Consider the following 25739-nt stretch of genomic DNA (forward strand, 5'->3'; position numbering starts at 1 on the left):
TCTGAACCCTCTCCAATGTCAGCACATTGGAGCACTATCCTTGAGTTTCTTTCACCCAATTTCAAGAAAGGTAAAAGTGGAAAATATTACATAGCATTCTATTTTTAAAAAATCATACACTTGATGAGTGCAGAAGGTCATTCAGTAAAATACTTGCCTGTAAGTAGTTTGTCGAGTTTTTCCACAAGAAATTCAGCATCCTCAACAGTGAAACACATGGGGGGTTTAAACTTAAGGACATTTCTATCTGGTCCATCACAGCTCAGTATGATAAATTCTTTCTTGAACCTAAGTGGTAAATGAACAAAATGTTTGAGCTGATTTGATTCCAATGACATTTGCTGATTTTCTACAACCATTTTACTTTCATCCCTTATCCATTTAATGATCCGTTTTCCCATCCTAACTCTGGACTTCCCTATTCATGTTTCACTAATGTTACAAGGATGACCCATTAATAATACTGATTATTTTTATTGTCTCAACTAGCAAGCATGTAAATTTACAGAATAACTAACTGCTCACTCACAAGGTTTCCCTGACCCTCCATGAACAGTCAAAGAATAGAAAAGATAATTGGGGGGGGGGGGGGCGTTGCGGGGAGAAGGTCTGTTAGCCAGGTGTTCTTTGAGATCCTGATCTAATCTCAATATGCCTGATGGGTCAGCTGTATCTATAGTGGTTGGTCTCAGGTTGCCAGTGTTTGTGCCTGTGCTCCCAAACTTAGTCTTTTCCTATTAGGTCAATCCATGAATTTTCAATTTTGTTGGCTTGAGGTCATGTGACATGTGTTTTAATTCTCAATGGATGTACAACAGGGCTACAAGCAGTATCACTTTAACTTTTCCTTTAGCCTTGGGTGATTTTTTCCCCCCCCAACTCAAGCCAGGTTACCGAACAACTGGGCCCAGCCAACCAGATCACAGGCTGTTCCTTCTGCAAACCTTCCATTTTGTATAGTAGCTTCTTAACTGAGAATTGTCTCAAGTTTAGCAGATCATTAACAAACTGTCCATGTTCAACTGCAGAAGGTCACAGTGCAAGTATCAATTCACCAAATAGTTCACATAATGGCAATTGCAAGGATAGTCTCACAAAATGACCACCTCCATTCTTGCCACCACATGGCTTTGTTCGTTTACTGATTTGTAGATTGTGGTTCTTTCTGGCTAACATTTTTTGAAAAAGAGTGGAGGGCCTGCTGAGATGTTATATTGCGCATGAATTTCCAAAACAAAAAAAATTGCACGTGCACCTAACCTCACAGCTGTCATGTTTGGGTTCACTGTGCTAAGGGACTTGATGCTAGTATCAGTGACCCTGGATAGATCTTTTCAAGCTGTGAAAGGGCAGTGATTAACTGGATGTGGAGCAAATGACTTTAATTTCTGACTTGGGGATGGAAAATATTGCATGCAACAGAAAGGTATGAATGGTTTGGTTCTGCAAGTGCTATCTTTGCCAGAGTCCTGGTTACTTCTGATTTGTACTACAATCGGCCCTCCTTATCTGCGGGTTCTGCATGCACGGATTCAACTAACTACTGATCGGGAAAACCCGGAAGTTGAGAATTGTTAGCCTCGTGTCTCGTTCGTTCACTACGTGTGTTGTGAGCAATATGAAGGAGTTTCAGGCTGGTAAGGGATGGTGGGCTAGCTATATAAAGCACTACAGCCTCAAGAACTTAAGATCACAGGAGAATCGGGATCGGCTGATGCCGAGGCAGCATCAGCGTTCCCAGAACAGCTGCTATGATTGCATCTGTAATGAACATGTACAGACTTTTTTTTCCTTGTCATTATTCCATAAACAATACAGTATAACAACTATTTACATTGTATTAGGTATTATAAGTAATCTAGAGATTATTTAAAGTATACGGGAGGATGTGCGTAGGTTATATGCAAATATTAGGCCATTTTATATAATGGGCCCCGGAACCAACCCCCCCGCGGATAAGGAGGGCCGACTGTATTAACACTTACAAGAGGGTGCTTTAAGTACTCTTGTAAGTACCTGAAGGGTTGAAAAACAAGGAAATCTCAGAAGTGATTAATTAAAGTAAAGAACATTGTAGAGTGGTTAACATTTCAGATCAGTTTCACTCTCCACACATAGTGCTCAATGTGCTATTTCTAGAATTTTATGTCTGATAGGAAATGCTGAGGTTGGTAACAAAAAGATCAGAATAGGTGGTCAGTGGTCAAGGGCAATTGGAGAATTTATTTTTAATGGGGGATAGATTATTAATATCTGACTAAATGCAGCTGGCTGTGGTTTGGTTCTATAGATCTGGTCTCTTATGACCCAACAAAAAGTAGTAGTATTGAAATAAAATTTGTACCATTTATTCAACTAATTAAAAATTAAGGTGGGTTATTTGGAGTGAAATTCAATCTAAACTAGGTTCTCAATCCAATTGGAACTGTGAAGGTCTGAGAGGTGAATTAGCTTCAGTTCAGAGGGAAACATCATTCAAACTGGTAATATGACATGCCAGGTGAGAAATTTAATTTACAAAACATGTTAAAAGTACAGAAATCCATCAAGATAATGCCTAGCTTAGCTGAGGGGAGTAGTTAAAGATAATATGTAATCAAAAGAATGGGTTTCTAACATTGTGGGAAGACTAGTAGGTCCGAGTACTGGGAACATTTTAGAAGTAGGCAAATCAAAGTAAGAGCACTACTGAGAAATGAAATGTTCGTACTGGTGTCTGAAATTGAAATAATCAAGGCAAATGAGCTCAGTGTTGGCAGAAGGGAAAGAATTTATATTGGCAAATATGGAAATGGCAGAGAAATTACACCTCAGTGGAAATTACTAGTAGAGAACTGAGCACCCAGCAAGATTGAGGAATGGAGGCAAGTGGAATTAATTTAAAAAAATAGATTGATGGGCTGAAACTGTTAAATTCCAAGGATATAAGATCTCAATCCAGAATTTTGAAGGATATTGGATGCACCTTTTAAAATTCTTTTATATAGTCTCTAATATTTTCTGCAGACAGGGAGCAGCAAATGTGACTGCACTTTTTTTTTACAAAAAAGGAGGGGAAAATACTAAATGGAAAAACTATCAATCTGTTAACAAATGTCTGTAGAAGAGAAAACATTAGAATCTTTATTGAAAGGTGTAAAAATGAAACACCTAGAAAATAGGAGGATTGAGTGGCCAGCATTGGTTTAAAGATTGATTAATCTATCGGCATTTTTGAATACTTGTAAATCTTCATGATACTATAGACAAATAATGTACCTAAAGGCTCTAGCCACAAGAGTAAATAGGTAGTTTACCTTCAAATACTAACATTTTTAGTACATGTAATGGTGTATTATGAGTTAATGTGTCTGCTTAGGGGCTGCAGCCTGCAACATTTTTAGTGTTAAGATCTTTTATTAAGGCCTGTTTGTTAGGACAAAAGGAGCAGTTAAGCTTATAAATTTGAGCCAGTTCATGGTGTTCTGCAGAGGTCAGTGTTGGGACCACTTCTTTTTATGCTGTATATAAATGATTAAGATTATGCAATAGATGGCTTTGTTGCCAAGTTTGCAGATGATATGAAGATTGGTGGAGGGGCAGATAGTGTTGAAGAAATGGGTATGATGCATAAGGACTTGGACGTGGCAAATAAAATACAATGTTGGAAAATGCATGGTCATGCACTTTGGTAGTAGAAATAAACGTGTGGACTATTTTCTAAATGGGGAGAAAATCCAGGAATCTGAGATACAGAGGGACTTGGGACTCCTTGTGCAGAACACCCTGAAAGTTAACTTGCAGGTTGAGTCGGTGGTGAAGAAGGTAAATGCCATATTAGTATTAATTTCAAGAGGTCTAGAATACAAGAGCAAGGACGTGATGCTGAGGCTTTATAAGGCACTGGTGAAGTTTCACCTTGAGTATTGTGAACAGTTTTGGGCCCCTCATCTTAGAAAAGATATGCTGGCACTGGAAAGAGTCCAGAGGAGATTCACAAAGATGATTCCAGGAATGAAGGGGTTATTATGTGAGGAACGTTTGATGGCTCTGAGTCTGTACTCACTGAAATTCTGAAGGATGAGGGGGAAATCTCATTGAAGCCTTTCAAATGTTGAAAGGTCTGGACAGTAGATGTGTTAAGGATGTTCCCCATGGTGGGAGCGTCTAGAACAAAAGGGCAGAGCCTCAGGATTTAAAACAGAGATGCAGACAAATTTCTTTAGCCAGAGGGTGGTGAATTTCTGGAATTTGTTGCTCATGCGGCCAGGTCGTTGGGTGTATTTAAGGCAGAGATCAATAGGTTCTTGATTGGACATGGCATTAAAGGTTACAGGGAGAAGGGCGGAAACTGGGGTTGAGGACATTAAAACAAGGATCATCCATAATTGAATGGCGGAGTGGACTTGATAGGCCAGATGTCCTAACTCTTCTTATGTCTTATTGCCATAAGAATTTCATCACCCTAATGGGCAAATTTTAAAACTATAGGTGGAAAGTAATTACACTTAATTTTAGACATTCAAAAGAAGGGGGTTGAATCTGTAAACCAGAATGACATTTTCTCTACAGATATATTTGCAGTACCTTGCAACTAAGTACTGGGCTTCCTCAGTAGCTGGTGTCCTCTGCTGCTGATCTTTTACAAGCTCCACTCCGATAAATAAGCCAACACCCCTTTTTAGATATAAAAGAGCTAATGAGTCAATTTGACATCAAATATAATTAGAAATGATTTTATTGATCAGATCTGTACCTGACATCACCGATGATTGGATGTTTGTTTTTTTGATCATTTAGCAGATTCAGCAGGTAAATACCCACTTTTGTTGCATTTCCACAAAGATCTTCCTTTTCAATGACTTCTAAAACAGCAAGTCCAATTGCACAGGATACTGGGTTTCCTCCAAACTGTAATACAACAGTGACATAAGCTCTTCAGGTTGCTCTGTTTCACTCTTGACAAATGCTTCCCTTCCCACAGCACCTTTGGAGGACTGGCACACCCACCCAGATGTTGCATGGGATTAAAACCCTTTCTGTCTCAGATAATGTGTAGTGTAACATGTCCACTGATTAGCATGGATGAGTTGGGGTAAATGGTTTCTTGCCAAGCTGTACCATTCTATGAACATAACACTGAAGCTAATTGTGATCGCTAGAAAATGAACTGCAATTATAAAGCAAATGAGATTTCCTGCTCTGAATGATTCAGCTAAACGGCATAAACTCGAGACCCTGAAAAAGCAGTTAAAGGTCTTCAATTAATTTCAATAAATCAACACTCTAATTCAGGGTTGTTTTCTTCTTCTTATAACATATGCAAAAACTAAAGTTCCTAAGAATCAACCTGTGTAAGTTTTTGTTCAAGTTAGCAGTTTCATTTGATACTGATTAGTGGATTTTCTTTTGTAAATGTAGCTACACCACACTTACTGTATTAAAAAACTCCACTCCAGTTGCTGCAAATGCATCTGCAATTTCTTTGGTTGTAGCAACACAGGCTAAAGGATGCCCATTTCCTATGGGTTTCCCCATGGTTACAATGTCTGGGAAAAAATCATTTCCTTCCAGCTGGAATGCCCAAAAGTGCTTGCCAACTCTTCCAAATCCAACTTGGATTTCATCAGCAACAAACAATCCTCCAGCATTCCGAATTTGTCTGTAAGAGAGAAATTGATAGAAAGCACCTAGCCTGGCCATAGCTGTATAATACAAAGTAAAGAACAACTTTGCCTGGTCCCTCAAAGCAGGAAGATCTTAAGACCGTAAGAAACTAGAAGAAAGTTTAACTTCAGGGTCTTTTTTCCATCTTTTGATACTGATTTCCAGCTATAGCCTAAAATAATAAAACTGCCAAGTCTAGAACTACCCAGATAGCTTGCAGTCAAAAGGATATGCATTTTAGAAGTTTAAAAACTAGTTGGTTAGATAAATATTGTGAAATTGAAATGTTACACTTTCATTTTTCTTAAGTTTATTCTTTGAATCTTATGGTAGGTGTGAAGTGATGTCTTGCTTTTGAGGACTGTATTGATATACACTGAAGATGTTATTCAGAACTTACTGATTGTAGATCTCAATGGGCAGATTTTTGCATTAAAGTGTAAGGTAAGAACGTTAATCCCTTTAGAATACCAAGAGATTAAAGGGAAAAAAAATCTAGAAATATTTTGTAAAACTCTATAGAGAACAAAATGCTTTAAAGAAAGAATGTGAGGCCCACTTAGGTAAAGTAATATTAAGTACTTACTCTGCTACCTTCTGGAAATATCCTGTAGGTGGAATTATTTGACCTGCAACACTTGGTAAAGATTCAGCAAAAAATGCTGCAACCTGGATTGGTGGAAATTAAAAGAAATTCATTGTGAAATTATGAAAGTTGAAAATCAAGCACCTTTAATTCTTATACACTGTCAGTTATCAATTCTTTACATAAGTCATCTTGGTTATTTCCATAGTGGCTCATTGTGTGATGTGTGTGAATCCCATAAAATGTCTTTGTCCAGAGTTTGAATGAAGTGTCTGCTGAATTGATTGATGTTAATTGGTGCAGCATGAGGCACTATCAATTATCTCAAACATTGTGACAAATATCTGGGAATTTCTATTACTGCATTCCTATACACTGACTTGTGGAGAATTTGTGATCAGCACTCACTGACGACAGGATCATAGTCAACTCTTTGGGACATTTTCCAGATCATCCTGGGTCCCAGCTTTCATCTGTTTCTGGTAGCAGTGCTGCTTCCTGGATTTTATGGTGGATTTCCACGTCCAGTGATGTTCTGCAGGGAAAACTTGTTTCTGCTACATATAAATATTTGGGTGAAAGTGCAGGTCAGTAAACTTGTAGACAACGTAAAAATGGCAGAGTTGTGGATAGTGAGGAAGGTTGTCAAAAGAATACAGTAGGATAAAGATCAGTTGGAAATACAGTGGGGAAATGGCACAAGAGTTTAATCCAGACAGGTATGAGATGTTGCACTGCTAGTGGAGAGTATACTGTGGACAGCAGGATCCTTATGCACACTAATGTACAGAGGGATCTTGGGATGGAAGCTATCGGCAACACGAGCAGATGGTACAGAAAGCATATTTGCCTTCATCAGTCGAGTGGGGGGGGGGGATGCTGAGTATAAAAGTGAAGAGGTTTTGTTGCAGCTGTACACAATAAAGCCACATTTGGACTTTTCTGTATAATTCTGGTCATCACATTACAGAAATATATGGATATTTTGAAGGGGGTGCAAATAGTATGTCAACACAGATACTGTGGGCTGAAGGATCTGTTCCTGTGTGGTGCTAATCTATACCGAATGACCTTGCTGACACAAATCAGACATACAAACAAAAACCTTCCAAGTGATACCACTGACTGTTCCTACCCCACCTACCTATAGCACTTTACATGGATCATTACTTCTCATTACACCAATCCATTCTTAAGTCATCTCCAATACTCCTTTCTATTATAATCAAGGAGATGCAACATCTGCCCCTTCTCCTACCCACTACTGAGGAATCAAAGCTGCTTTCCAGGTAGGTCTCCTAACTTAAAATTCAGTGCTTGTAGCTGCAATGTGGCCTTCATTCCATTAGGGGCAACAAAGATGGAATGGGTTATTATTTTGCAGAATACCTCCCTTCAGTTTCATAACATGAACACAAGATTCTGGTCAGTTTGCTTTTAAATTCTCCCTGACACACCTATTTTAACTCCAATCGCAGCTGGAGGTAACATTTCATTCCAACAATGAGGGGCATGGGCAGGGCCATGATAAACTCCGCTGTAATAATAGAAAACTCCCACGAGTAGCATGGGATACTTTAATATTAAATTAAGTTGAAAAGCAAAAATACAGGAAGAAAAAATAAGTGCTGCTGATCATTTGTAACTGTAATCTTGCAGTCCGTCAGCGTGTACTTTTACACTCAAAACAAGAACTCTAAGCTAGTGAAAAATGTGTTAAAAAAAAAGTGTATATTTAAAAGCTATCAGTTCAACTATTCAGTCAGGAGGGCAAACATTTCCCACTTGCCTATACTGTATCAAGACATTGGATGCATCTATCTTTTCCCCAAGTTACGCACAATGCTGTGGCTTAGTGAATGGTTTGCAAAAAAAAACTACCTTGCAACAATTAGAAAAGCTAACATATTATAATTTATTGTGAGGCACAGTGAATATGTAAGTAGGAAGGTTATACTTAAGATACAGAGTACTAACTAGATCACCACTTGAGTTCTGCATCCAGTATTACTTTCCTTATTTAGAGGTTGTAAATGCTATGCCGAGGTTTACCAAACTAGTACCTAGTTATCATATAGTCAAAGGAGCTGGAATTTAGAAGAGTGAGTAAAGACTTGAATGTATTATATTGATATTTTGAGGGACAGACGTAGAGAGAGTATTGCCACTTGTGGGAGAATATAGAACTACAGGTCACTACTTAAAAATAAGGAGTCACCATTAAAGGCATAAGTGAATTATTTTTCTCTGAGAATTGCAGGTCTTTAGAATTTTCTTCCTCAAAGGGAAAGGAGGCAGAATCTCTGAACGGATTTAAGGCCAAGGTAGACAGATACCTGGTTTGAAAGGTTACTGATGGGAATGTGGAGCTCAGATCTTTCACAATCATATTGAATGGCCTGAGGGGATTAGTTTTCTATTCCTGCTCCAGAATCATACTGACAGCCCAAATCTCAGTCTGCTACAGGGTTCTACTGAAGCCCGAGGACAAGCAGCTTAAGCTTCTGGACTCAACATCAAGTACAATTTCCGATTATGATCAAAGCACCTTCTCTTGGATAACAAGTGCTGCTAATGATTCTGTTGCCATGTACAGCTCCTCCAGATAATTTATTTTGTTACCTGTACCATTACTGTTCACTCTTGCCCAAACTCCTGCCCCTTCACTCATTTTCTCAGCTTTTTCCTCCCCTCTGTTCTCACCCAGAGCATATCACATCTCTTAACCTTTTCCTGTTCTAATATATCTCTCTCCGCAAAAGCTTCTTGACCCAAGTATTTCTAGCTTTTCCTGTTTTTTTGTACACAAATGTGTGGGTAGTCATAGCTGACTTAACTAATCCTGCAAGTGCAAGAAGAACTGAATAATAGTTAAGAGTAAATATGATGAAGGGTCTCGGGCCAAAATGTCAACTGTTTACTCTTTTCCATAGATACTGCCTGGCCCGCTGAGTTCCTCCAGCGTTTTGTGTGTGTAGAGTAGTGGTCACCAACCTTTTTAAGCCCAAGATCCCCTACCTCAGCCTTAGTGAAAGGCAAGATTGACTCCAAATCGATTAGTTACATGTATGTGCACCGGGGCAGAAAAGACCGGAAGTAAAACCCTGCAACCCGGAAGTAGAAATAATGTATGAACATCAGAGGACACCACCCTTTTTTTTTTTGCACCGTGGACCAGTTTAATATTGGCAATATTCTTGCGGACCAACCGATTGGGGGGGGGGAGGTGTTAAACACGACTGGAATACAGCGATACTCGAAGCAGGTTCCTTATGTCCAGTCTATACCGCAATTTAGCTTACGTGGCTCTCAGCTTCTGTCCCGCTTGCTCACGTTTTTTCTGCTGAAAAACTCAACAGGTTTGTCCTTAAGTGCAGGGTGCTTGGACTTAAGGTACCGAAGCTGTTTTCAGTGCTTCATTGCCTCAATAGACAGCCTCCTGCCCGTCCGCCGCCAGATGCCTTGGCCAGGTGCGACTGGTCGTGGGTGAGGTGAGAGGACAAGGTCAAGGCTGGAGGTCCCCATGCCGGGGCCACGGCAGTCGCAGTCTGGAGAAAGCGACCAACCGAGCCAGAGGTGCGACAGGACCCCCCCCCCCCACCCCCCGTAGGATATATTGGCCGACAAAAGTTTGTTTCAGTTGGTCGCAGCGGGATAGCTGCTCTGCTACTTACGAAACCCTGAAACTGAATTAAATTGTCTGCCAATATTTTGACACCGGATTCCCCATGGACATTCGGTGTGCTGAACAGGTTTAGAGGCGGCGCCCATCTGTCCACGATCCAGGCCAGTAGCAACAGCACTTCCTGCCGGCCGCGCGAGGGTATCACTGTAGTTCAGTGACTGATGACCTCGCGTGGGTTCAAGTTCAACAGTGGGCGTGACGGAATGAGGAAAGGTGCAGCTGACTCACATCGTTTCCTCGTGGCCCAGTGGTTAGGGACCACTGAAGTACACTGTGTAGTGCGGGGGAGTAACACACATGCGCACTGGGCAGAAAGAACGGAACTAAAACCCCGCAACCCAGAAACAATCTCTCAACAGTATTTGTGTATTTTCATTTTCTTTTTGGGATCTACTGGGAAAGTCTCAAAGATCAACTAGTCGATCGCGATCGACAGGTTGGCGACCACTAGTGTAGAGAGTTCACAGCAGCCAGGAAACATGTCCTTTCAGAGTTGGAAATGTACCTCTACTGTGTTGGCAAACACAAAAATAAGATTGCATTTAATAAATGATAAATCTTTTGCATGAGCAAATAAGTAACCAGACGCACACAGGTACCCAGTGCTCTATGCTAATGGGGTTCCAATAACATGCAAACTAATAACATTAGTGTGAACATCTATTTCAGATACAAATTGTACTGTAATATTCACATAATTTAATCATGCATATCTCGATTAGGACTCCCGCCTGACTTTGATCTGAGTATGTGGTGGTGTCATGGTAACATGGTATTTTGTGATTACAGCTCGGGGTGTTGGAGTTAAATTCCGCTGCCGTCTGTAAGGAGTCTGTATGCTCTTCCTGTGACTACATGGGTTTCTCTGGGTGCTCCCGGTCCAAAGAGGTACCGGTTTGTAGGCTAATTGGTCATTGTAAATTGTCCTGTGATTAGGTTAGTGTTAAATAGATGGTTTGCAGGGTGGCACAGCTCAATGGGCCAGAAGCATCTGTTCTGCACTGTACGTACAAATAAATAAACAAACAGATAATAAACACTGCCAACATTTTGCCTGGAATCTGGAATGGGAAAAATAGGCAGCTATAATTCAGTGGGACTTTTAACCCCAGTTTTATCCTGTTAGTAAGGAAAATATCAGGTTCCATAATTTTAGGGAAACATTTTTTCTCTATTGTACCGTACCTTGTGATTTTTCCTTTCTATTTCATCGATAACTTCTTTCACCTCACTTGCATAGGCCGATGCTGGATCAGGATGATCTTCCCTGTACTTCCCTCGGTAGGTATCTGGAATAGGAACCTGCACAGATAATATATGTTTTTTACAACAGGCAATATCACAATATAAATATTCCAATAAATAGCAGCATTTAGTTAACAGGCTTCAACATACCACATGAACCCAATCCTTTTGTGGCCTCAGTTTCCTGAATTTGTAAGGACTAATGTCAATCAATGAATTAAGATGTCCATGGTAGGCACTTGAACACAAAAATATGTATTGGTTATGGAATCTAATTAGTGTTACATCAGGACAGAAATGTATTTCAATGCATTATACAAACATTACAGACTAGAAGCAGGGAACACACACAAACTGCTGGAGGAATTCAGCAGTCCAGGCAGCATCTATGGAAAAGAGTAGACAGTCCTCCTTATCCACGAGGGATTGGTTCCAGGACCCCTCGCGGATACCAAAATTCACGGATGCTCAAGTCCCTTATTCAACCTGTCTCAATGCGGTGGACCTTAGGACCAAGCGGAACCCCAGACCTTATTTAACCTGTCTCAGTGCGGTGGACATTAGGACCCAGCGGCAGAGATCTGAATCCGCAGTGTTTCTGTTCACGAAAATAATCACGATCACAATTGAAAATAAAGTGGAAATAATAAAGCGATCGGAAAGAGGTGAAACGCCATCGGTCATTGGAAAAGCATTAGGCTACATTGGTCAACGATCAGAACAATTTTAAAGGATAAAGTGAGAATGGATCTGCCCCAATGAAAGCTACAATTATTACTAAGCAACACAGTGGTTTAATTATTGGGTTTTGGGTTTTTGATCCTCCATATTAACCCAACACAGTGGAGAGCGCACTCGGGAGCGATCTGTCACTTCTGTTCCTAAGCCCGGCGCTGAAACATACGTTCATAAGTGTTTTATATGCATAGAAAGGTAAAATATATACTATATACTAAGACAAACGTTTGACTAACTGATGCTAAATAATACCGGATGTACCTGTTCCGACTTACTTAGTAAGAGAACTTATGATTTTTAAAATCCCGATCCACGATAACCCACGCACATCCTCCCGTATACTTTAAATCATCTCTGTATTACTTATAATACCCAATACAATGTAAATGCTATGTAAAATAGTTGTTATACTGCATTGTTTAGGGAATAATGACAAGAAAAAAAGTCCATACATGCTCGAACAACAAGTGCTGGAAGAGCACTTCTGGGTTTTCGCGATTCACGGTTGGTTGAATTCGCGGATAAGGAGGGCCGACTGTACAATCAGCATTTCGGGCCGAGACCCTTCATCAGAGTCATGAAGAAGGGTCAAGGCCCGAAATGCTGACTGTACTTTTTCCCATAGATGCTGCCTGGTCTGTTGAGTTCCTCCAGCATTTTGTGTGTGTTGCTTGGATTTCCAACATCTGCAGTTTTACAGTTGTTTGAGATTAGAAGCAGGAGTTGGCCTTTCAGTCTCTTGAACTTGCTCTACTATTCAATAAAATGACTGATCTGATTGCAACCTCAACTCCACACTCCATCTACACCCAGTACTCTTTCATCATTTTGCTTATTTTGTGTCCATTTCCCCTCTGCCTTAAAAATGTTTATAGCACTTTAGGCTCTGCAATGTAAGTGCAGTGCCATAAAAGAGAGAAGAACCAAAACTGAGAACTCACAGAAGAAAACTCATTTGTTCATGTATATTTACATATCAATTTATTTCAGGCAACTTACTTCTCGAGGACCACAATGTCTTCATGCTGGGTGTAATGTTGAGCCAGCCTGAGGGCAAGATCATTTGCTTCTGATCTACAATGTCATTAAAACAAAATAAAGTTAATTTTAAATATTACATCATAATAAATCGTTATTCCAGAAATTATCATGTTTCTTTAAAAAGTTAATTGTGCAATATTACATTCAATGAATACATTAACCATGATGTCACGTGGTTTTGCCATTTTTCTGGAGAAAAATCAAGGAATATTTTTAATTTTTTTCATTAAATTTCGAAAATTGGGCAGGAGCCACTTCTACTGGTTTGCCTCTTTAGCAACAATTCCTAAAGGTTCCTAATAATACATGCATCCAGTTCCTCAGGAGCCGGAAATTGCATGATCCATGTGCAGTGTGGGGGTGTGGCTTATTTGCCAGTCAAAAACCGCTTCTGCCATGTCGATTGTGACTGGTGGATCTGAAAACTGAAGCTACTCTTCCCATTGGTTGGCTTGTGTGCCAAAACACCTAGTGTCCAGATACAAACAGGTTGTACCCCAGGTATAAAGAATAACATGTGTGGGAGGTTTCCTCTCACTCTCCTCTGTCTCTAAAGCATGCTTCACAGAACCATTGGGAAAGCATGCTCTGTGTGCAATTTTCAACCAAGTACCTGTGTTGAATATTCAGTTCTGTCATTTGTTTAACATGGGGGACTTTAAATGCTTAGTAAAATTTTTTACTGTTTGTAAATACATGATTAATATGTTAATATATTAATATAATCATAGACTCCTCCAACTCACTCACCAAACCTGTGAACCTGTTTCCACAATACACCTCATCAACAGGGATGGGAGAGGTTCCGGAGGATTGGAGGGTTGCAGATGTTGTTCCCTTATTCAGGAAAAGGAGTAGAGATAGCCATCCAACAAGCCAGAGTTTTCAAGGGCATTTTCAACCTCTCACTGCTATGGGCAGAAGCTCCCACTAGCTTCAAAAAGGCAACAATTATACCAGTGCTTAAGAAGAATGTGGGCTGCCTTAATGATTATTGCCCAGTAGCACTCACATCTAGTAATGAAATGCTTTGAGAGGTTGGTCATGACTAGACTGCCTCAGCAAGGAACTGGATCCATTACAATTTACCAATTGCCACAATAGATCAATGGCAGACGCAATCTCAATGGCTCTCAATGGCTTTAGACCACCTGGACAACACAAACACCTACGTCAGGATGCTGTTCATCGACTATAGCTCAGCATTTAATACCATCATTCCTACAATCCTGATTGAAAAGTTGCAGAACCTGGGCCTCTGTACCTCCCTCTGCAACTGGATCCTTGACTTCCTAACCGGAAGACCACAACCTGTGTGGATTGGTGATAATATAACTTCCTCACTCACGATCAACACTGGCGCACCTCAAAGGTATTTGCTTTGCCCACTGCTCTACTGTTTGTATACGGATAACTGTGTAGCTAGGCATAGCTCAAACACCATCTACAAACTTGCTGTTGATACAACCATTGTTGGTAGAATCTCAGGTGGTTATGAGAGGGCGTACAGGAGAGAGATCTGCCCACTAGTGGAGTGGTGTCACAGCAACAACCTGGCACTTAATGCAAGTAAGACGAAAGAATTCATTGTGTACTTCAGGAAGGGTAAGACAAAGGAGCACATACCATTCCTCATAGAGAGATCAGAAGTGGAGAGAGTGAGCAGCTTCAAGTTCCTGGGTGTCAAGATATCTGAGGATCTAACCTGGTCCCAACATATCGATGTAGTTATAAAGAAGGCAAGACAGCGGCTATACTTCATTAAGAGTTCGAAGAGATTTGGCATGTCAACAAATATACTCAAAATCTTCCACAGATGTACTGTGAAGAGCATTCTGACAGGCTGCATCACTGTCTGGTATTGGGGGGGGGGGGGGGGGAGGGCCTACTGCACAGAATTGAAAGAAGCTGCAGAGGGTTTTAAATCTAGTCAGCTCCATCTTGGGTACTAGCCTACAAAGTACCCAGGACATCTTCAGGGAGTGGTGTCTTGGAAAGGCAGCATCTATTATTAAGGACTTCCAGCACCCAGGACATGCTCTTTTCTCACTGTTACAACAGACATTAGGTGCAGGAGTAGGCCATTCGGCCCTTCCAGCCAGCACCACCATTCAATGTGATCATGGCTGATCATCCACAATCAGTACCTCGTTCCTGCCTTCTGCCCATATCTCTTGACTCCGCTTTCTTTAAGAGCTCTATCTAACTCTTTCTTGAAAGCACCCAGAGAATTGGCAGAGCATTCCATAAATCCACAACTCTCTGGGTGAAGAAGTTTTTCCTGAACTCCGTTCTAAATGGCCTACCCCTTATTCTCAAACTGTGGCCTCTGGTTCTGGACTCCCCCAACATTGGGAACATGTTTCCTGCCTCTAGAGTGTCCAATCCCTTAATAATCTTATATGTTTCAATCAGATCCCCTCTCATCCTTCTAAATTCCAGTGTATACAAGCCCAGTCGCTCCAATCTTTCAACATATGACAGTCCCACCATCCCAGGAATTAACCTTGTGAACCTATGCTGCACTCCCTCAATAGCAAGAATGTCCTTCCTCAAATTTGGAGACCAAAACTGAACACAATACTCCAGGTGTGGTCTCATCAGGGCCCTGTACAACTGCAGAAGGACCTCTTTGGTCAATTCAACTCCCCTTGTTATGAAGGCCAACATGCCATTAGCTTTCTTCACTGCCTGCTGTACCTGCATGCTTACTTTCAGTGACTGATGTGCAAGAACACCTAGATCTCGTTGTACTTCCCCTTTTCCAAACTTGACACCATGCAGATAGTAATCTGCTTTCCTGTTCTTGCCATCAAAGTGGATAACCTCACATTTATCCACATTAAACTGCATCTGCCCACTCACCCAACCTGTCCAAGTCACCTTAACATCCTCCTTATATTTCACACTGCCAGCCAGCTTTGTGTCATCTGCAAATTTGCTAATGTTACTTTTAATCCCCTCATCTAAATCATTAATGTTAATTGTAAATGGCTGCTGTCCCAGCACCGAGCCTTGCGGTACCCCACTGGTCACAGCCTGCCATTCTGAAAAGGACTCGTTAATCCCTACTCTTTGTTTCCTGTCTGCCAACCAATTTTCTATCCATGTTAGTACCCTACCCCCAATATGCTGCTCTAATTTTGCCCACTAATCTCCTATGTGGGACCTTATCAAAGGCTTTCTGAAAGTCCAGGTACACGACATCCACTGGCTCTCCCTTGTCCATTTTCATAGTTACATCCTCAAAAAATTCCAGAAGATTAGTCAAGCATGATTTCCCTTTCGTAAATTCATGCTGACTTGGACCGATCCTGTTACTGCTATCCAAATGTGCCACTATTTCATCTTTTATAATTGACTCCAGCATCTTCCCCACCACTGATGTCAGGCTAACTGGTCTATAATTCCCAGTTTTCTCTCTCCCTCCTTTCTTAAAAAGTGGGGTAACATTAGCTACCCTCCAATCCTCAGGAAGTGATCTTGAATCTATAGAACATTGGAAAATGATTACCAATACGTCCACGATTTCTAGAGTCACCTCCTTAAGTACCCTGGGATGCAGACCATCAGGCCCTGGGGATTTATCAGTCTTCAGTCCCATCAGTCTACCCAACACCATTTTCTGCCTAATATGAATTTCCTTCAGTTCCTCTGTTACCCTATGTCCTCTGGCCACTATTATATCTGGGAGATTGTCTGTGTCTTCCCTAGTGAAGACAGATCCAAAGTACCTGTTCAACTCGTCTGCCATTTCCTTGTTCCCCATAATAAATTCACCCATTCCTGCCTTCAAGTGCCCAACTTTGGTCTTAACTAATTTTTTCCTCTTCACATACCTAAAGAAGCTTTTACTATCCTCCTTTATATTCTTGGCTAGCTTACCTTCTGTGGTGAACTACATATACCTGTCTGGACACGCCCCCCTGCTGACTGCTCCTGTGGCTCCTCCCACTGACAGTGGCCCCTCCCACAGACCCCGGTATAAAGGCCATTGGGGCCTGAGCCCTGCCTCTCAGTCTCCAGGATGTAGTGTGGTGGTCAATTGCTGCTTGTTCTTTCTTCCAGTCAATAAAAGCCTATATCTCACCTCACGTCTCAGAGAGTTATTGATGGTGCATCACCTTCCTACCTCATCTTTTCTCACCGTATTGCTTTTTTAGTTATCTTCTGTTGCTCATTAAAAGTTTCCCAATCCTCTGGCTTCCCACTCACCTTTGCTATGTTATAATTCTTCTCTTTTATTTTTATACTGTCCTTGACTTCCCTTGTTAGCCACGGTCGCCCCTACTCCCCTTAGAATCTTTCTTCTTCTTTGGAATGAACTGATCCTGCACCTTCTGTACTATTCCCAGAAGTACCTGCCATTGTTGTTCCACTGTCATTCCTGCTAGGGTATCCTTCCAGTCAATTTCAGCTAGTTCCTCCCTCATGGCTCCATAGTCCCCTTTGTTCAACTGTAATACTGACACTTCTGATTTTCCCTTCTCCCTCTCAAATTGTAGATTACAACTTATCACATTATGGTCACTACCTCCAAATGGCTCCTTTACCTCTATTTCCCTTATCAAATCTGGTTCATTACACAACACTAAATCCAGAATTGCCTTCTCCCTGGTAGGCTCCAGTAGAAGCTGCTCTAAGAATCCATCTCGGAGGCACTCCACAAACTCCCTTTCTTGGGGTCCAGTACCAACCTGATTTTCCCAGTCTACCTGCATGTTGAAATCCCCCATTACAACCGTAGCACTACCTTTGCGACATGCTAACTTTAGCTCTTGATTCAACTTGCACCCTTTATCCAGGCTACTATTTGGGAGCCTGTAGATTACTCTCATTAGGGTCATTTTGCCCTTACAATTTCTCAGTTCTATCCATACTGACTCTACATCTCCTGATTCTATGTCACCCCTCGCAAGGGACCGAATTTCATTCCTCACCAGCAGAGCCACCCCACCCCCTCTGCCCACCTGACTGTCCTTTCGATAGGACGTATACCTTGAATATTCATTTCCCAGCCCTGGTCCTCTTGCAGCCATGTCTCTGTTATTCCTACAACATCATACTTGCCAATTTCCAACTGAGCCTCAAGCTCATCCACATTATTTCTTATACTTCGTGCATTCACATATAATACTTTTAATCCATTACTCCCCTCGCTTCTCACATCAATCTCTGTTGCACTTGACCATACTCTCCAATCCCTTCCTGAGCTTTCTGCCCCTTTAATTCTGTTGCCTTTCTTAACTTTTCTTATTCTCTCTTACCCTTTAACTCCATCCTTATATTTCCAGTTCGTCTCCTCCCCCCCACTTATTAGTTTAAACACACCTGTGTAGCAGTAGCAAACCTGCCTGCCAGAATGCTGGTCCCCTGCCTGTTAAGGTGCAACCCGTCTCCTTTGTACAATTCATCCTTACCCCAAAACAGATCCCAGTGGTCTAAAACCCTGCTTCCTGCACCAGCTCCTCAGCCATACATTGAGATCCCATAGCTCCCTGTTCCTGCCCTCACCAGCACGATCAGGTTACCATCAGGTAGGAGATACAGAAGCCTGAAGGCACACACTCAGTGATTCAGGAACAGCTTCTTCCCCTCTGCCATCCGATTCCTAAATGGACATTGAATCTTTGGACACTACCTCACTTTTCTTTTTTAATATACAGTATTTCTGTTTTTGCACGTTTAAAAAAAATCTATTCAATATACTTAATTTATTTATTATTTTATTTATTTTTTTCTCTGCTAGATTAAGTATTGCATTGAACTGCTGCTGCTAAGTTAACAAATTTCACGTCACATGCCAGTGATAATAAACCTGATTCTGATTCTGATACTGAAATTATAGACCAGTGAGTCTTACTTCAGTGGTTGGTAAGTTGATGGAGAAGATCCTGAGAGGCAGCATTTATGAACGTTTGGAGAGGCATAATATGATTAGGAACAGTCAGCATGGCTTATGAGCCTGAGTGATTTTTTTGAGGATGTGACTAAACACATTGATGAAGGTAGAGCAGTAGATGTAGTGTATATGGATTTCAGCAAGGCATTTGATAAGGTACGCCATGCAAGGCTTACTGAGAAAGTAAGGAGGCATGAGATCCAAGGGTATATTGCATTGTGGACCCAGAACTGGCTTGCCACACAGAAGGCAAAGAGTGGTTGCAGATGGGTCATATTCTGCATGGAGGTCGGTGACCAGTGGTGTGCTTCAGGGATCTGTTCTGGGATCCCTACTCTTTGTGATTTTTATAAATGATCTGGATGAGGAAGTGGAGGGATGGGTTAGTAAGTATGCTAATGACACAAATGTTGGAGTTGTTGTGGATAGTGTGGAGCATTGTCAGAGGTTACAGCGGGACATTGATAGGATGCAAAACTGGGCTGAGAAGTGGCAGATGGAGTTCAACCTAAATAAGTGTGAGGTGATTCATTTTGGTAGGTCAAATATAATGGCAGAATATAGTATTAATGGTAAGACTTTTGGCAGTGTGGAGGATCAGAGGGATCTTGGGGCCTGAGTCCATAGGACATTCAAAGCTGCTGTGCAGGTTGACTGTGTGGTTAAGAAGGCATACGGTTTATTGGCTTTCATCAACCGTGGGATTGAGTTCATGAGCTGAGAGGTAATGTTACAGCTACATAGGACCCTGGTCAGACCACACTTGGAGTACTGTGCTCAGTTCTGGTCACCTCACTACAGGAAGGATGCGGAAACTATAGAAAGGGTGCAGAGGAGATTTTCCAGATGTTGCCTGGATTGGGGAACATGCCTTATGAGAATAGGTTGAGAGAATTTGGCCTTTTCTCCTTGGAGCGACAGAGTATAAGAGGTGACCTGATAGAGGTATATTAGATGCTAAGAGGCATTGGTCGTGTGGATAGTCAGAGACTTTTTTCCCCAGAGCTGAAATGGCTAGCACAAGAGGACACAGTTTTAAGGTGCTTGGAAGTAGGCATAGAGCAGATGTCAGAGGTAAGTTTTTTTTTACGCAGAGAGTGGTGAGTACATGGAATGGGCTGCCGGTGCTGCTGGTGGAGGCGGATATGGTAGGGTCTTTTAAGAGACTCCTGGTTAGGTACATGGAGCTCAGAAAAATAGAGGGTCACGGGTAACTCTAGGTAATTTCTAAAGTAAGTACATATTTGGCACAGTACTGTGGGCCGAAGGGCCTGTATTATGCTGTAGGTTTACTATGTTCTATGTCAATTGATGATTGGAGCTGATGTGATTGGCAAGTCTGTTGTCCAATTATATTACATCAAGAAGGAGAAATTGTAAATGCTGGACATGTTTGACAGAAACAGAATTGTGGTTTGGGTCATCACATTTCCCTGGGAAGAGTTGGAAATGAAACTAAGTCAAAATTTCAAAAATAGACAAAGTGGATGGTGAGAATTAAATGGAATGTAAATTAGTTCATTATTATCACATGTACCGAGGTACAGTGAAAAATTTGTTGTGCATACCGTCCATACATAACAGTTCACTGAGGTAGTGCAAGGTAAAACAATAGCAGAATGCAGAATAAAGTGTTAGTTACAGAGAAAGTGCAGTGCAGGCAGACATTAAGCCACAAGGTCATCAAGAAGTACTTTGTGAGGTCATCTTATGAATGGTCCGAGAGCACCATCTCATTATTCTTCTATGGCATTATTTATTTTTGTATGCACGTATATATGATTATGACTTTTTAATGTTTAATGTCTTGCAATTTTTGCTGCACAAAACTACAAATTTCATGACATATGTCAGTGATAATGAAGCTGATCCTGATTCAGATGGCCGCAGGCCTTGCTAGAACATTGATTGTGATGGTGAGAGGTGCCACAAGAAGGGGTATAGTCATTGGTGGAGATGGAAGAATGGACCAGAGGGAATGGGGACTTTGGAATGATGACGATGTCTGGTAGTGGCAATTAGGCTAATTGATTTATTTATTGCGAAGGCTGGTGTGGTGAAATGTGGAAACAAAGGGACCCAATCTTTGTTCTGGGCAAGTGGAGAAAGACTGTAGGTAATGGAATGGCAAAGGGCCCTGCCACTAAGGTAAAGAGAACACATAATGGGGAATAAAGGACAATATGTCACAGGCACAGATGTGGAAGGTATCATCATCTGAACAAAAGGTGGATAGAACTGAGTCCCTATATGAAGTGTGATGAAAAGGCAGGCATCTTTCCCTTCCTTCCCCTTTAGCATTCCAGAGATATTGTTCCCTCTACAAAATTCTAGTTGTTTCTTCTGTTTCCTGTTCCCCTTTTACTGCACAGCTCACACAACTGCAGACGCAGCTTCCCCTCTTTTGCCTGCTCTTCATGTCATCTGGAGATCCAAACAGCGATTTCAGGTGAAGCAGTGGTCTATTCATGCTTGCATTTGCCATTCAGCACACATTCTCACAACAAAAAACAAATAGATTGGGTGAATGTTCTTAGAACATCAGTTCAGATCAGTAGAGTGACCCTGAGCCTCCAGTCAAATATCACTTCAATGCTTCATCCCACTCCTACTCTCACTGTCTTCAAGCTTCTAATCTGTCCAACAAATCAGCATCCAGTTTAGTACATTACAGCTTTTAGTCCTTCATGCTGAGTTCAACTACTTCAGATAATTGCCATTCCAGTGATGTACCTCACATTGTCTCTTTATTCTCTTTCCTCCTGTAGTATCTAGCAAAGAATTTGTGCCCCAGCTGGTAAGGTGTACATTGCTTATTGTTGAGCAGAGTCCATACAAAACATGGATATAAAATTATTTACAGAATTATAAAGAATACATAGACTGTCAGTATCCTATTCTCACTATTAAAACATCTAGTACTAGAAGGCAAGTATTTGAAGTGAGGAGGGAAATGCAAGGTAAGGTTTTTTTTAAACAGAGAATGATGGGGGAAGATGTGGTGGTAGAGACCCATTTAAGATAGGCACATGAATATGCAGAGAAGGGAGGGATATGCTCGATATGCTGGAAAGAGGGATTACATTAATTAGGTGTCAATAGTTTAAGTAGTTCAGCACAACATTGTGGATCTGTGCAATACTGTACTGTTTTAATATAAAGGCTGAGAGTTTCTACTTTACAGTTGAATAAATTGATAGTATTTCCATAAAATCTACTTTCTATGGTTACTTACTGGATTTATGATTACTAAGGTAATGTTTTCTAGTATATTCCATGGTCTAGTTTCTTATTGAGGTGTTGGATGAATGGGGGGGGGGGGAGAGGGGATCACATGGTGCTTTAAATGGAGTTACAATTCCCAGTTCAATGAGGCTACACAGAGAATGACGAAGCAGGAAGGATCTGGCAACAGTAGAAATCAATTCCATTTCCAATATATACACTTGCCCGTTTTCCAAGGTTGAATTGAAACTACAAAAAAAACTTTGTATTCTTTTTTTTTTTACAGAAAACCAAGGAGTTTCAGATAATTTGTCATCTTGTTGACAGGATTGTTTGCCAATATGTGAAGGAGTTAAATACTGTTACTGAATGTGGGAAACATTTGGCTTGAAATTATAATGACAAGAATTTTTCTAGTAAAATCCATTATAATAAAACATGGCTCCTCCAATTAACTCACATAAAAGAGGATATTTGAAGTTCATTCTCTTGTCAATGGCCACCGAATTGATCTCAAATGAATGGTTTTATGATATAAAAAACCTGAACCATCAACTTTTAAAAGACAGTTGAACAGAGACATGGATAGGTAAGGTTTAGAATAGTGGTTGCCAACCCATCGATCACAATCGACTAGTTGATCTTTGAGACTTTCCCAGTAGATCCCGAAAAAAAAAAGAAAAATAAATACACAAATACTGTAGAGAGATTGTTTCCGGGTTGCGGGGGTTTAGTTCTGTTCTTTCTGCCCAGTGCGCATGCGCGTAGCTCTCCTGCCACGTGACTACACAGTGTAATTCAGTGGTCCCCAACGAGGAAACGATATGAGTCAGCTGCACCTTTCCTCATTCCCTGTCACGCCCACTGTTGAACTTGAACCCACGCGAGGTCATCAGTTGCCTAAACGCAGTGATACCCTCGCGCCAGGGATCACTATTTGGCCTCGGGTAACCGGTCGGCGAGAAGTGCAGTTCTTACTGGCCTGGAGCGCCGCCTCGAAACCTGTTTAGCACACCGAATGTTCATGGGCAGCCCGGTGCTAAAATATTGGCAGACAACCTAATTCGGGCTCAGGGTTTCGTAAGTATCAGAGTAGCTATCTCACTGTGATCTACTGAAACAAACTTTTGTCGGCTGATAGATCCTACAAGGGAGGCGGGCGGGCGCCCTGTCACGCTCCTCGCTCGGTCAGTCGCTCTCTCCAGACTGCGACTGCCACAGCCCCAGTACCCTTACCTTGTCTTCTCACCCCATACACAACCAGCCGCACCTGGCCAAGGCGTCTGGCGGCGGGCGGGCCGGAGGCTGGAGTTTGGGCCGGGAGGCTGTCTAATGAAGCATAGAAGCCCTCAAAACTGCTCCGGTACCCTGAGTCCAAGCACCCTGCACTTAAAGACAAACCCGTTGAGATTTTTCAGCGGAAAAAACGTGAGCAGCACGGGACAGAAGCTAAGTGCCGAGAGCCATGAAGACTAGTAAGGAACCTGCTTCGAGTATCGCTGTATTCCCGTAGTGTTTAACACCCCCCCCCCCGCCCCCCACCGTTAGCTGGTCCAAAAGAATATTGTCAATATTAAACCGGGCCACGGTGTAAAAAAGGGATGGGTACCCCTGCTGTTTATACATTATTTCTACTTCTGGGTTGTGGGGTTTTATTTCCGGTCTTTTCTGCTCCAGTGCGCATGCGTGTAACTAATTGATCTGAGCTTGATCTTGCCTTTCACTAAGGCCGAGGTAGGGGATCTTGGGCTTAAAAAGGTTGGTGACCACTAGTTTAGAAGTTTATGGGCAAAATGCTGGAAAATGGACTAGCCTGGTCTGGTAAGCATCTTGGTCAGCACCAACTAGTTGTCTAAAGGGACTTTTTTCCCATGCTGTATGACTCAATGAGCGGCAACAAGTTAGAAGAATGAGAACAAACTACAGTATATATTTTTCCACTTTGAAGCAAATGTTATTGTCAGAACATTATTGCTAATGGGTGCGTGCTCAGTTTCGGCATGCTTCTCTCACTAATCCAAGTGATGTGTTTTTTAAAGCTCACAGCTAAAGCATAAAGACAAACAGTCCTTTGCCAAGGTACCAACGAGCAATCCACAACAAGAAGTGACCCCCACTGATGCTACAAAGTTAGTGCCTTCAGGGAAGAGAGACCATACCTGCAAAACATTTTTGGAATTTAATAAAATCAACTACACTATCCTTGTCAATGTTTGTAATGAAGTTTGGTAATGTTTTCATTGAAGTAAGATACCTAGAATAATAGCAACATTTCAGTGACAATAGAATTATACCATGGATGCATTCAGAGTTACCAGAATTCATGAATTTAAACTAGCTACCATTTGAGATGATTAGTAATATTTTCACATTTTTTAAAAGCACGCTTAGCAAATTTCAAGTATTAAATTTTACCCTGAGTTCACAAAGTAGAAAGCCGATAGCTTCGGTGGCAGTGTTTCTGACAATTTCTTGGCGTACTGGACTATATTGTCGTGAAGAAAACGTGAATTTGTGTTCAGTATTGCCATTTGTGCTGATCCAGCTTTCACAACATCTGGGTGACAATGTCCAACTATGAAAGGGAAAAGAGATTGAAAGGTTAACATGCAGCTTTGTAATATTGGTAGAAAGCACACCAAAGTGCGAAACTGCACCACCATTTAATGGTGTTAAATACCATTGTGAGTCTCCCTTAAACTATTAGAGAAATTGACAGAGTTGACATTTCAGGTCTAGACCCTTTTTCAGGACTGGAGAAAAAAGTCAGAGTAAGAAGGTGGGGGACGGGGAGGAAGAAATACAAGGTGAACCGGGGGGGGGGGGGGGGTGGGGAAGTAAAGAGCTGGGAAGTCAATTGGTGATAAAGGGCTGGAGAATGGGGAATCTGATAGGAGAGGACAGAAGGCTATGGAAGAAAGGGAAGGGGGAAGAGCACCAGAGGGAGATGATGAGGTAAGGAGATAGAGTGAGAGAGGGAAATGGGAATGGGGAATGAAGGAGAGGGAGTGGGCCATCACCAGAAGTTTGTGAAATCGGTGCTCATGCCATCAGGTTGGAGGCTACCCAGCCGGTATACAAGGTGTTGTTCCTCCAACCTGAGTGTGGCCTCATCGCGACAGTGAAGGAGGCCATGGATAGATATGTCAGAATGGGAATGGGAAGAGGAATTAAAATGGGTGGCAGCTGGGAGATTCCGCTTGTTCTGGTGGACAGAGCATAAATGCTCAAGGAAGCAGTTTCCCAATCTACATCGGGGCTCACCAATATACAGGAGGCCACACCTGGAGCACTGGACACAGTATATGCCGCCAACAGTTACCTCACCTGGAAGGACAGTTTGGAGCCCTGAATGGCAGTGAGAGAGGAGGTGTAGAGGCAGGTGTGGCACTTGTTCTGCTTGGAAGGATAAGTGCCAGGAGGGAGATCAGTGGGGAGGAACGAATAGACAAGGGAATCGCGTAAGGAGCAATCCCTGCACAAAGCAGAAAGTAAGGGGGGAATGAAACATGTGCTTGGTGGTGGGATCCTGTTGAAGATGCCAGAAGACCCAGAGAATTATGTGTTGGATGCAGAGGCTGGTGAGGTGGTTGGTGAGAGCAAGAGGAACTTGGGGTGGCAGGAGGATGTGGTGAGGGCAGATGTGCGCAAAATGGAAGAGATGCCGGTGA

The 25739-nt window shown here is 41.8% G+C and overlaps 1 protein-coding gene and 1 long non-coding RNA gene across 8 annotated transcripts in view; one reads left to right on the plus strand and one right to left on the minus strand.

Moving 5' to 3' along the window:
* The window catches only part of LOC140739320 (5-phosphohydroxy-L-lysine phospho-lyase-like), a 38796-nt gene that overhangs the window by 3163 nt on the left and 9894 nt on the right, over nt 1-25739 (minus strand). For 5 of the 7 annotated variants that reach the window (XM_073067498.1, XM_073067500.1, XM_073067502.1 and 2 more), the window contains exons 3-11: nt 24484-24643; nt 12900-12974; nt 11313-11400; nt 11103-11219; nt 6233-6315; nt 5416-5641; nt 4736-4890; nt 4567-4656; nt 158-288 (exon numbers count right to left, since the gene is read on the minus strand). In XM_073067498.1, the coding sequence (XP_072923599.1) occupies nt 158-288; nt 4567-4656; nt 4736-4890; nt 5416-5641; nt 6233-6315; nt 11103-11219; nt 11313-11400; nt 12900-12974; nt 24484-24643 (1125 nt within the window). Of the gene's footprint in view, nt 1-157; nt 289-1985; nt 2017-4566; nt 4657-4735; nt 4891-5415; nt 5642-6232; nt 6316-11102; nt 11220-11312; nt 11401-12899; nt 12975-24483; nt 24644-25739 lie in introns of all 7 variants that reach the window. The other 2 variants (XR_012101602.1, XM_073067499.1) reach the window with 2 other exon arrangements.
* LOC140739322 (uncharacterized) lies at nt 22776-24278 on the plus strand. The gene is made up of 2 exons (XR_012101603.1): nt 22776-23148; nt 24108-24278. It is a non-coding gene; the product is annotated as an uncharacterized lncRNA (long non-coding RNA).

The sequence above is a fragment of the Hemitrygon akajei genome, chromosome 15, assembly GCF_048418815.1.
Source record: "Hemitrygon akajei chromosome 15, sHemAka1.3, whole genome shotgun sequence".
Taxonomy (NCBI): Eukaryota; Metazoa; Chordata; class Chondrichthyes; order Myliobatiformes; family Dasyatidae; genus Hemitrygon; species Hemitrygon akajei.